General features: G+C 36.0%; 2 protein-coding genes across 2 annotated transcripts in view; one reads left to right on the forward strand and one right to left on the reverse strand.

The window, feature by feature from the left end:
- LOC109621300 (neprilysin-2) overlaps positions 1–2966 on the reverse strand; it is a 139530-nt gene extending 136564 nt beyond the window's left edge. The window contains exon 1 of the mRNA XM_020076258.3: positions 2655–2966. Within this exon, the coding sequence (XP_019931817.3) occupies positions 2655–2899 (245 nt within the window). The 5' untranslated portion in view covers positions 2900–2966. The remainder of the gene's footprint in view (positions 1–2654) is intronic.
- Positions 2967–8536: 5570 nt separating this feature from the next.
- LOC109622053 (pre-mRNA 3' end processing protein WDR33) overlaps positions 8537–14212 on the forward strand; it is a 41382-nt gene continuing 35706 nt past the window's right edge. The window contains exon 1 of the mRNA XM_062859487.1: positions 8537–9191. Within this exon, the coding sequence (XP_062715471.1) occupies positions 8928–9191 (264 nt within the window). The 5' untranslated portion in view covers positions 8537–8927. The remainder of the gene's footprint in view (positions 9192–14212) is intronic.

Below are 14212 nucleotides of genomic sequence, written 5' to 3' on the forward strand. Positions count from 1 at the left end.
TCACTGTTATGTTAAAAGATGGTGCGTGAGATTAGCCTAGATGATTCTGAGAGCATCATGGTTGTGCATGATATACTAAGGAATTATATGTGCCACCATGACTCAGTGATTCTTAACATTGGGTGGTTAAATCCAAAATTCAAGAATTGCAAAAATGGTGCATAGAATGTAATGTGGTGCGGAAGTCAATGTATCAGGTACATGGAATACAATTTGGTGTACGATATAGCAAAAAGGGAGCTTATGAAATTCAAATGTGAATTAAATGCTTAGAGGACGCGTTAGATGGTGTATATATATTTTTGTGTAGGACCTGCATGATGTCTGTATGGTGCATTAGTATTACCATGATTCTGTTATACTCAACGTATTGTGCATGGAATTCAAATGTGAACCACATCATAATGGTGCATAAGATGCCTAGATGATATAGTAAATGCCAAAATGGTGCATAGAAATCAGTATGATGTTATTAGATATCTAATTGATTAATAGATATTTCATGAGATCAGCATAATGCGTGGATACCTCGATGATTCTGTGGGCATCATGATGGTGCATTGAAAGCTTTGAAGAAGGTACATGATGTTAGTGTGCTGTATAAGCCGTTACTGTTATTCAGTGATACTCGGTGCTAGAATTCAATGTGGTACCGAAACCACCATGGTTCCCGGGCCCCCACATTTCAGGGGCCCCCACAAAATTTCACTTCATGAAAAAAAGCGAAACAAGAAAAAAAATAGTGCAAGAAACTTGTCTTGATTTTTTTTTTCATAAGTACTTCAAATTACTGCCTACTGGCAAGATGCATGGGATAATATGTAGTGATTCTTTTGAGAAAGACTACTACTATTTGTCCAGCTATGCATGAAATTTTAAATTTTGCCTACAAAACTTATTACCGTTCTTTTTTGTGTAATTGCTTATGAAAATTTACCGGAAATCCTGAAGAAAAATTTCGATTGAATTCTACAGGAACTTCAAAAGTCTATAAATTAAAGAGTCAAAAAGTTCCCGCTGAATCTAGCGCTTAGTATCATACGGGCGTAGGTACAATGATCGATTTCTCTTCATCGATTTTCTCTTTGATTAATAATTTGGTCGGCAAATCATTTTCGGTTGTTTTTGTTGTTTTAGATGTTTGTCCTAGTCGTGCTTTACTGAAACACATTGAGAGATCATCCGAATATTGGTTGTTTTTCCCAGAATAATCCGAAGAGAAAATCGATGAAGAGAAAACGATCATTGTAGATACGCCTATATGATACTAAACGCGAGAAATGTAATACAGTAAGGACCCGATTTTGTCAGCCCCATTTATTATTTTACGGTTGCATTTTAAGCAATTCATAATTATTTATCATCAAACTACAGCTGAGATGCAGAACATAGAGGGATAAAAAGTTAAAAAAAACTGTTGAAGTTTTTGAAGAGAGCAAAAACTGTGTTCCGAAAAGGGGCTGACGAAATCATTTTACTTCTGTAGTTTTTTTTTTCAAGTTTTAACTTGAAGAATTTTTTTATCCGAAATTTAGAGGTGTTTTTAAAGCTCTTGTTTTTGTCTTTACTTAGACAGCTTATGACTTACTCAAATCGGAGAACACTAAAACTGTTGCAACGTTTTTTTTTAGAGGAAATCTAGCATGAAGTTAAGGCATTTTGAAGAGTTTCAGTCCGATTTTTTGAGAGTTAAGAGATTTGCTTGCTGAAATAAGGGTGAATTTATGATAAAATCCATCTATGGATTCCTAGAGATGATTTATGATAAAATCCATCTATAGATTCCTAGAGAAAGTATCAGAATAAATTTGTGGACAAATTGGCTAAAAGTTTATTGGAGTTTTTCGTTAAATATTTTTAAGAATTTAACTAGAAAATCTATTAGAAATTAAGTCAAAAATTCTATCAGGAACATATGTATATGTATATATATATCATGGATTATTGTATTCCCTCTATAATTTCTTCAGCATTTTTTTATTATAATTTCCTCTTTGATTTCAGAGTTTTGTGAAAAAATCTTTTGGGAGATCGTCAGAACCTTCCCTAGCAGTCGCGTTATAACAAGTTTTTGTTAAGTGTTCTTTCTTCGTGGAGATCGATCTGTAACTTTTCTAGAGATTGCAGAAGGGATCCACTAAAAATTCTATTTGAATTTCACAAAAACGACAACATCGATTGTGCTACAAATTTTGCTAGAAATGTCTTGAAATTTTCAAATTATTCCTCAATAACATTAATACCTTCTTACGTTAACGTTTTTGAAAAAGATTAATATTTTTTTAGAATTCTTCCATGGTATATGGGCAAAACTATATACTCTATATAAAGGGCCCCCACAACACTGTGGCCCCGGACCCCCACATTTGTAAATCCGGCCCTGGGACCAATACTTATTTTAAAAACATAAAATCAGCAAATTTTGCTACGTTAGAACCGCCTAAAAAAACAATCATATTTTAGATCAATGTTACCCCGCACTACGGTGCATCTAATCACTGGCCAGCGGTGTCGACACTGAAGAATAGATGTAAATTTCCTTTTAACAGCTTTTATCCCGTTTTTGTTTCACAACGCCATACAATCTGCACAATAATAGGTAGTTGCAGGTAGTTGCTTTAGTCTTTTTTTTTCAACAGTTATATTAAACTTACTGTCTTGATGGACTTGATATTCTAGCGTCTGGTTCTTGGTCAGATTCTTGATGAGGTTCTTGTGCAGCAACCTGATCAGGTTCGTGATCAGGCTCTTGGTCAGGTTCTTGGTCAGGTTCTTGGTCCGATCCTTGGTCAGGTTCTTCACCGTGCTCGCCATTAACTTGAAGCTCCAAGTTCTGTGGGCCATTGACGACCTCACCTTGTCCGAGATTATTATTCCGTCTAAACCTTGGTCTAATCATGTTTTTGCACACTCGACTTCAAACTCGCGTTTACACCGTGAAAGATCGCGCGGGCACTCTTCCGTAATTCGATTATAAGACTGATTTTCAATGTCTGTTGGACGATGACTTGTGCAATCATTCTTCCAGTTATGAGAGTTATTAATACTCTGTCTGCTCCCATTCTCTCTCATTGTCCTACACGCTTAGATAGATGTACTCATGGCACGAGTAACTTTCACGCAGCAATAGAAAGTTTGTTTGTCTTCCAATGCGATAAAATGCTCTGATCTAGTGTGATTCAAACAGGATAGATAGGTAGATAGATAGATAGATAGATAGATAGATAAATAGATAGATAGATAGATAGATAGATAGATAGATAGATAGATAGATAGATAGATAGATAGATAGATAGATAGATAGATAGATAGATAGATAGATAGATAGATAGATAGATAGATAGATAGATAGATAGATAGATAGATAGATAGATAGATAGATAGATAGATAGATAGATAGATAGATAGATAGATAGATAGATAGATAGATAGATAGATAGATAGATAGATAGATAGATAGATAGATAGATAGATAGATAGATAGATAGATAGATAGATAGATAGATAGATAGATAGATAGATAGATAGATAGATAGATAGATAGATAGATAGATAGATAGATAGATAGATAGATAGATAGATAGATAGATAGATAGATAGATAGATAGATAGATAGATAGATAGATAGATAGATAGATAGATAGATAGATAGATAGATAGATAGATAGATAGATAGATAGATAGATAGATAGATAGATAGATAGATAGATAGATAGATAGATAGATAGATAGATAGATAGATAGATAGATAGATAGATAGATAGATAGATAGATAGATAGATAGATAGATAGATAGATAGATAGATAGATAGATAGATAGATAGATAGATAGATAGATAGATAGATAGATAGATAGATAGATAGATAGATAGATAGATAGATAGATAGATAGATAGATAGATAGATAGATAGATAGATAGATAGATAGATAGATAGATAGATAGATAGATAGATAGATAGATAGATAGATAGATAGATAGATAGATAGATAGATAGATAGATAGATAGATAGATAGATAGATAGATAGATAGATAGATAGATAGATAGATAGATAGATAGATAGATAGATAGATAGATAGATAGATAGATAGATAGATAGATAGATAGATAGATAGATAGATAGATAGATAGATAGATAGATAGATAGATAGATAGATAGATAGATAGATAGATAGATAGATAGATAGATAGATAGATAGATAGATAGTTAGATAGATAGATAGATACATAGATAGATAGATAGATAGATAGATAGATAGATAGATAGATAGATAGATAGATAGATAGATAGATAGATAGATAGATAGATAGATAGATAGATAGATAGATAGATAGATAGATAGATAGATAGATAGATAGATAGATAGATAGATAGATAGATAGATAGATAGATAGATAGATAGATAGATAGATAGATAGATAGATAGATAGATAGATAGATAGATAGATAGATAGATAGATAGATAGATAGATAGATAGATAGATAGATAGATAGATAGATAGATAGATAGATAGATAGATAGATAGATAGATAGATAGATAGATAGATAGATAGATAGATAGATAGATAGATAGATAGATAGATAGATAGATAGATAGATAGATAGATAGATAGATAGATAGATAGATAGATAGATAGATAGATAGATAGATAGATAGATAGATAGATAGATAGATAGATAGATAGATAGATAGATAGATAGATAGATAGATAGATAGATAGATAGATAGATAGATAGATAGATAGATAGATAGATAGATAGATAGATAGATAGATAGATAGATAGATAGATAGATAGATAGATAGATAGATAGATAGATAGATAGATAGATAGATAGATAGATAGATAGATAGATAGATAGATAGATAGATAGATAGATAGATAGATAGATAGATAGATAGATAGATAGATAGATAGATAGATAGATAGATAGATAGATAGATAGATAGATAGATAGATAGATAGATAGATAGATAGATAGATAGATAGATAGATAGATAGATAGATAGATAGATAGATAGATAGATAGATAGATAGATAGATAGATAGATAGATAGATAGATAGATAGATAGATAGATAGATAGATAGATAGATAGATAGATAGATAGATAGATAGATAGATAGATAGATAGATAGATAGATAGATAGATAGATAGATAGATAGATAGATAGATAGATAGATAGATAGATAGATAGATAGATAGATAGATAGATAGATAGATAGATAGATAGATAGATAGATAGATAGATAGATAGATAGATAGATAGATAGATAGATAGATAGATAGATAGATAGATAGATAGATAGATAGATAGATAGATAGATAGATAGATAGATAGATAGATAGATAGATAGATAGATAGATAGATAGATAGATAGATAGATAGATAGATAGATAGATAGATAGATAGATAGATAGATAGATAGATAGATAGATAGATAGATAGATAGATAGATAGATAGATAGATAGATAGATAGATAGATAGATAGATAGATAGATAGATAGATAGATAGATAGATAGATAGATAGATAGATAGATAGATAGATAGATAGATAGATAGATAGATAGATAGATAGATAGATAGATAGATAGATAGATAGATAGATAGATAGATAGATAGATAGATAGATAGATAGATAGATAGATAGATAGATAGATAGATAGATAGATAGATAGATAGATAGATAGATAGATAGATAGATAGATAGATAGATAGATAGATAGATAGATAGATAGATAGATAGATAGATAGATAGATAGATAGATAGATAGATAGATAGATAGATAGATAGATAGATAGATAGATAGATAGATAGATAGATAGATAGATAGATAGATAGATAGATAGATAGATAGATAGATAGATAGATAGATAGATAGATAGATAGATAGATAGATAGATAGATAGATAGATAGATAGATAGATAGATAGATAGATAGATAGATAGATAGATAGATAGATAGATAGATAGATAGATAGATAGATAGATAGATAGATAGATACATCATAGAATCATCGCGCACTAATCAAGAACCACCTCTGCTGTTGTGTTAGTGCGATCGGAGAAACGTCAGACTTCTGCCAGCTGATTGGCTGGCGACGACTCTGGCAATGGTTTCACCCGCGACCCATTCAAATCGTCGCGTTCAATAAAGCCTAGTTTGGTGTTTGAAAGGAATCGCTCAAGAAACTTCTTGACCGATTCCTGGCAGAAACTTTCCACGGTGACTGCCATTTGAACTGTCATTTCTTCACAACTGCGTACTGTGATCGAAGAAAACGGTTTCTTGGGCGATTCAGGCAAGGAATTTCCCATGCATCAAGATAGGCCGAAAAATTCCTTCTGAACTGCAAACAGCGCTTAAAGTCTAGTATGCACCTGGTAAGAAAAGCACTCCAGAAAAAATCCCTCTAATTACCAAAGGAATTTTGACAACTGATTAGTATGGGAAAAAATGTCACTTTTCCTTGAGGAATAATTGAACGGAATATTTTTCCGTAAGGAAAAGTGACAGCTCCATTTGATTTGCCCGGCAGGCGTTACGAGCGTTACACAATTTTCATTTCTTTTCAGCTGCGGACCGCTCAAGAAATTTTGACAACGAAATCATTTCTTGACCGTTTCTTGTCCTATCCTTTTCCACAGTACTTTTGAGATGCGTACTACACTTAAAGTCTAGTATGCACCTGGTATGAAAAGCACTCCAGAAAAAAACCCTCTTATTACCAAAGGAATTTTGACAACTGATTAGTATGGGATAAAATGTCACTTTTCCTTGAGGAATAATTGAACGGAATATTTTTCCGCAAGGAAAAGTGACAGCTCCATTTGATTTGCCCGGCAAGCGTTACGAGCGTTACACAATTTTCATTTCTTTTCAGCTGCGGACCGCTCAAGAAATTTTGACAACGAAATCATTTCTTGACCGTTTCTTGTCCTATCATTTTCCACAGTACTTTTGAGGTGCGTACTACACTTAAGGGGGAAAATCGACAATAAATATCGTTTGTGCAACTCGACGCTTCAGTATTTATTGATGATTCGCCTTGACGGAGGCTCTCTGAGAGAATAGCGCTTGCGTGAAAACATTTTTTTTAACATGGGAAAGGATAGGAGCTGCATTTTCAAATGCTTCTAATTCTTTATAGAAATTTTTTCAAGCAAAACGTTCTTAATGTTATCGAATGCGATTTTGATACGCTATATTATAGACATAACATTGTGATTTAAAAACTTTTGTCTAAAACCAGTTCTGGACGAACATTTGAAAAGGGCCTATCTGCTTTGCGTAAACAAACATGTTTTTGTCTCTGTAGGGCCCATCTGCATCCACCCTCGCACATCAACACCCTTATCAGAAAGAGTGTTCTTCAAGCTATCTGTTAAGGGTGTTGATGTGCGTGGGTAGATGCAGATGGGCCCTGCAGAGACAGAAACATGTTTGTTTACAAAAAGCAGATAGGCCCTTTTCAAATGTTCGTCCAGAGTTATAATGTAGCTAATTGAAAGTATATTGCAAAACATTAACACTTTTTTTCAATCTGAAGTCCCTAAAATATTTTAGAAGCATTTGAAAATGCAGCTCCTATCCTTTCCCATGTTAAAAAAATTGATTTCACGCACAGCGCAATTCTCTCAGAGAGCCTCCGTCAAGGCGAATAGACCACTTCACGGCGAAATTCTATCTCTTTTACTCCTTCAGAGAGTTTGAAAACAACAGGACCAGTACCTGTCAAATTTGACAGGTGTTGGTCCTGTTGTTTTCTAATTTCCCGTAGGAGAGAAAGAGAACGATTTCTTGATGACGTCACCGTGCAATGGGCAATTGCATGAATTTATAGACTCTAGTGCAGTTTAATTCAAGCATAACTTTCCAATCCGACGTAACTCGAGAATGTAAACAAATCCGGGTTTACTGCTGCATGCATGATTCATAAAGCAAATTGAAGAATCCACATCCCTGTTTGATGATTTATTGCTTAATTTGTTTAACTAAGCATATTTTTCGAAACGACGAATCTAACTATTTTGATGTTTACATCTTTACTGATAGATACACCGTTTTGATATATGAGAAAACCAAACGACGTATCTAGCCAAAATCAAAAGTAACAGATACACCAAACTGGCACCATACAAAAGCGACGTATCTGGCATGACGTATCTCTAACCAACCCGGTGTATGTGTATTTTTGTCAAAATTCATTGTAAAAATAATATGGAATGTTTCTTACCTAGTGCGTGCTATATCCCTGGTGATGTTAAGCACGAAAAAACTTATGAAAAGTCTTTTTATAAAAAAAACTATTTAAGTGAAATGGCCGTCAACATTGACCATGAATTTACTCAGATCAGTGAAAAAGTTAGATACATACGTCGATTTGAAAAATTATGCTTGATTTTCCGTGTAGGTAGAAGCACGCAGCCATGTCAGCTATAAAATCCTATTACACCGACTGACTGAGAAATTGACAGATAAGTGTCGGTGTAAACGCGGCCGACATTAGCGGGCGATATCCAGTGTAAACGTCAAGAACGTCATTCGGTGAAAATGGTCGCTTCTTTCACGCGTTGGTTTAGGTTTCGTTGAAAGAAAATCGAAAACTATCCATCTTTTTCGCGAATTCCATCGGTTCAATTAGTGAAAAAATTGAAATTTAAGTCGCCGCGAGTGTTTTGATGCGTAAATCATTATTGTAGTCGATGGAATAAAAGTGATAAATGAGTTAAAAATTCGCGCGTAGAATGCTGCGTTGAGAGTGTGGGAAAGAGTGAATGAAAAGCTTGTTGGATCGCTGCTAAATTTTCGGGATGGAAATGCATTTTGTTTGAATGGAATACAGTCGCTAATAGTGTTGTATATTAAGCAAATAAACAAGTAAATATTAAGTGTTAGAAGTGCTAGATAAGAGCAAAGATGGAGTTTTCACAGCCTCCGCCAGATCCAATGGGAGGAGGGAACTATGCCAACCCGCCCCCCATCAATCGCATTCTGAGCTATCAGAATCCTCAGTCGCAAAAGCCTCAGCATAATTTTTACCACCATCGACCGTATCACCACTTCAATGGTTTCCGGGGTGGACTGCCCATGACGCAGGATGATTTCGATGGCAAGCGACTCCGGAAGTCGGTGATGCGCAAAACGGTCGATTACAATGCATCGATCATCAAAGCACTGGAGGTAAGTGTTGACCTTGAACTTTTTAGATTTCCTTTGATCGAAGAGCTGACATGTTATGATGTTATTGTAGTAAATGGTAGGTACTACTATTATTCAAATGAGTGCTTTGTTAGTCTTTAACTAAAAAATCGTTGAAGTTTGCGGTAAACATATTGAATTTTATTTGTAGCATTATATTTGTGATATGTACCTAGAGTGTACATCTGAGAGTGTACATATGTATATACAGTAGAGCTCCAGGTTTCTCAAACGTTTAGAGTCCCTAAGTATTTTTCCACTGCGTCGTGTGTACCTAGCAAGCTCTTGGCCGTTTACAAATTCGTTGCCCTCAAACTCATTCCCTGCTGATTAATATTTTTGTAATTCTTTCAAGCATTCACGCTATATGACCAGCCTACCACTCTTACTTAAAGAGATGAACCAGCCCCAGGCTGAAAGTCTCTAAAATAAAGCGAATTCAACTGAATTGAATTGAACTCTTACTAGCGATCAATTCGTAGTATAAATATTCAGTCAAAAGCCGTAATTGTCCCTATCACTAGGAGAAGGAAGATGAACCTAAGAGCTTTTCGGCTTGGAGGGATACAAATTCATTCTAGTGTACTTATGTTTGATTCTGGATGCCAAATTGAACTGGAATGTTCGATTTATACTGACATAATCCGCCCAAAAGTGACGTATGCTTCGTTTGGTGGCCAAAAACAGAAGAGGCTACCACGCAATCAAGGCTTGAGGAAATTCAACGTCTTACGTCCATTGCTGTTATAGGAGCGATGCGCATCACTCCATCAAAAGCTTTAGATGCAATTCTCAATCTGCTACCTTTGCATAAAAGTACGTGCAATTAGGAGCAGAAGGAATTGCTGAGACGTAAACGAGTTGAAAAGTTTGTGCCATGTGGTCTTGTTGGTCACCTGAGCATTTTACAATAATTCCAAAATGGGCTAGTAATAAAAATAGTTGAAGACTGGATGAAGAAACCTGTGGAGAACCATGATGTTGCCTACAAGTTGCACGAAACAACTCGTGCATATTGGGAAGTCGGAGGTCCCACTGTTCTTCAAGGATCGATCAAATTCTATACAGTTGGCTCAAAAATTGGAATAAACACGGGAGCAGGAATCTACGGCCCTGGAAAAAAAAACAGTGGCGATGGGACACTATCCTACTATGTTTCAAGTAGACATTCTTGCTGTTTTAAAATGCGCAAATATCTGACATGAGAGAAAAGACAAATAGGGTAGTGAACCACTTGGGCAGCGGCCGGTATTTTAGGTACTCTTCGCTATAACGCATTGAATTCCAAACCAATTGGCTTGAAATTTTGTACATGGCTACGTATACGTATCTCATCGCGTTCCAAAAATTGTGTCAATTGGTTCAGAATTGGCTGAGTTGTAGCAGAAAAGTGCCCTAAATAGGACCCCTGCCAAGATGGTTCCATTTCCCTATACAAAAGCATTGTACGCTTACAAATGCTAATACACTTCGGAGCTTGCCTGGGAATTCATTCTTTCACTGCGCCAGTTGTGCCAAAGGACCTCAGTAAACTTATACTGGGTTCCAGGTCACTGTGGCATTGGAGGGAATGAAATGGCATACGAGCTTGTTAAAAGTGGTTCCAATTTACACTCTGCTGGCCCAGAACCATTCTGCGGTATAGGAAACTGTACATTAAAAATGATTAAAAATGGACCTGAAATGCTGGGCTAAGCAGAGGGTAATATCCAATTGGATGGATGTAAAAAATTGCAATCAGTCAAAACGTTTTATAACACCAAATGCTTATAAACCAAAAAGCTCTTAGAGATCAACATAAGAGCTCTATGTACATACACTGCCCTAGTAACTGGACACTGCCCGAGCAGTAATATCACTTGAAAACATTTTCAACCACAAAAAAATCAGGAGATACCTTGATCCATACTCTACATGTGTACGAAAACCGATTTTAAAAATATTGCTTCGTTATTTAATGAAAAATCAAAAACCGAAAAAATGAGAAAAAGCAGCGGGGAGGAAAAAAAACTTCATTGATAGAGTTAAAAAAAAGGGAACACTGACTTTGCTCAAATTTCAGAGTTAGCAGCTATGCTGCAAAAATACTCTTGAATTGTGTATTTTTATTGTAATCTACTGAACGCATATTTAGAGCTGTACTGCCTATGATCGCGTATCAGTCCCATATTTGCTGGGTTTCCTATCCTTCAAATATTAAAAGGTTGTGGAGCAATATGGACTCCTAGGATTAGGCAGCGAAAAGCAGTGACTTTTATTAAAATTTGGCTTAGCCTTACTTACCTTATCGGTCAGACTAAGACATGAATGTCCTCTGCTATACGTATATGTTGTCTCCATTCGACTCGTTCCATGTTTGTGCGTCACCAGTTCCACACTCTGCGAAGGGCTCGCTGCGCACCACGTCTTCTTATACCGGTCGGATGGCTCTCAAGAACTATTTAATCGGGTTGCTATCCGACATTCTGATGACATGACCCGCCTAGCCTTCCGATTTTCGTGGTGTGGACGATTGTTGGTTCTCTGAGCAGTTGATGCAGCTCGTGGTTCATTCGGCTTCTCCAAGTTCCGTCTTCAATCTGCATCCCGCCGTAGATGGTACACAACGCCTTCCGTTCGAAAACTCCAAGGGCACGTTGGTTCTCTGCACGTAGAGTCCATATTTCGTGCCCATAGAGGACTATCGGTCTAATCAGCGTTTTGTAGATAGTTAACTTCGTGTGACGGTGAGCTTTGTTCGTAGTGTTCTGCGAAGTCCAAAGTAAGCTAGATTTCCTGCCACAATGCGTCTCTGATTTTTCTGCTGGTGTCCTTGTCGGCGGTCACCAGTGAGCTCAAAAAAACAATTTTTCAACCGCCTCGATTTCATCACCGTCGATAGAAATTCGGAGTGGCGGGCGCGGTGATTCCTCCCTGGAGCCCTTTGCCATCATGTACTTTGTCTTCGACACATTAATGACTAATTCGATTCGCCTGGCTTCACTCTTAGTCGGATGTGCGTTTCCGCCATCGTCTCAAATTTTCGAGCTATAGAATATTATCAGCGAAACCAAGTAGCTGAACGGACTTCGAGAAAATCGTTCCACTAGTGTTCATCCCCTTATTACACCCTCTAAAGCAGTGTTGAACAGCAACATGAAAGACCATCACCTTGCCGTAACCCTCTGCGAGATTCGGAGGGGCTCGAGATTGTCCCTGATACTCAAATTACGCCATCACTCGATCCATCGTCGCCTTGAACAATCGTGTTATAGTTTATCCGGGAATCCATATTCGTGCATAATCTGTCATAACTAGTCTGAATCGGTTGTATCATACGCAGATTTAAAATCGATGAACAAGTGATGTGTGGGCCTGGGCACGTTTTATTCGCGACATTTCTGCAACCGTTTTAGCACGTTAATTTATTAACCCAGCCAGATGCCCCATGAAATCCTTGCAATCAGTGATAGACGACAGCCTAAAATTTGAGAGTGTGATCGCACGATAGCTCCCGCAATCCAACTTGTCGCCATTTTTGTTAATGGGACACACGATACCTTTCTTCCATACCACCGCGGTGACAGCTGGAACGAATTCAAATTTGTGTTCCTCGACGCCATGATGAAAAAAAGCCGACCACTACCGCCACCTCTATAACGGTTCGCGTTGATTTGATAGCTTGACCCCAACCCCCGTGTGTTCATATAGGAAAAGGTTCGCGTCTGTGCTGATTTGACAGAAGCGTTCGCTTGCTTTGCTGGTCGACCGTTAAATTTAGGGAGGACACTTTTAAAACACCATTGTTACGTCGGTTCCACGGTGGTAATACTTCCTCCCAACAGCCATTCTTTCTATTTCATGTCTTCTCATATTTTTTTTTTTACTAAAAAAAGTATTGCAAATTATTATTTTGAAATGCTTGTTCTGACAATGAGATAGACTTCACTCTGGTGCAAGATAATTTTAACAATTAGTGTGTTGAATCTCTACGCAAACGAAATACAGCATCTGCTTGATAACTGACTGCTCTTTAACTGGGGTTTAACTTTCGAAGAAAGTTATAAATGTTGCAAAATTTAACGTTTTTAAAACGCATAAAATCGTGAATGACGTTGTGGGGGTGGGGCATAATGTGCACCCTAGGTAGGGCCAGGATGATCAATCCCTGTTTTGAAACGGTGACAATATTCAGATACTAAATTAAATTCTATAAGCTAATAGATTGGAAATTAATGACAAAACCTTACTATATGAATTAAAACAGAAAAAAATAAAATTCGTTTGTGTAAGATGTTTACCATTTTCATTATTTTTCATCATTTGCTCATTTTGCTCCAAAAAACTATCATTTTTTTAAGAAACATTAAATCCCTATCCGGACACCCACGACAGAGCTGACACAAATTGCAAATCTCAAGGACAAGGAGAGGTATCTTTTTCACGTGATTTAAATTTTCCATCTCCCCAATTTTCACACAAGAAATCAGAAGTTTTGGTATATTGTCAAAACTCAGTCGCATGAAAGTGCGTCTAAGATTAAATAGATCCACAATAAAATTTTAACATTTTCTTTCTCAAAAATTTAGGCAACGGAAACCAGTCGGTATGCAACTGTTAAGAGTGAAGAACTGTTTGTAAACAATTACAATGTTTGAACACACATGTTTTTGTCTCTGTGTACTTTTCCCCGGAAAACGCTCGTAAAATTTTATATGAAAAGTTTTATCAAGCTGCTCAACATATCATTAGCACTTTGCCTCCTGAAATTAAAGTACACATTTATGGCGACTTCAATCAACGAGACATTGATTTCTTCTCAGATATTGACAATGAGCCTGCTCCCAATTGTTGGTAAAAATAAAGCTTTACAATTCATGTGTGATACATCAGCAAGCTTTGGTCTAAATTTTATAAACCATGTGAAAAATCAAGATAATTGTTATTTGGATCTTTTCAAGACGAACAGAGATGAAGACTTTTGCGTAGTAGATTCACTCACACCTTTAAGGAAATGCGAAATT

Source organism: Aedes albopictus, chromosome 3 (assembly GCF_035046485.1).
Source record: "Aedes albopictus strain Foshan chromosome 3, AalbF5, whole genome shotgun sequence".
Taxonomy (NCBI): Eukaryota; Metazoa; Arthropoda; class Insecta; order Diptera; family Culicidae; genus Aedes; species Aedes albopictus.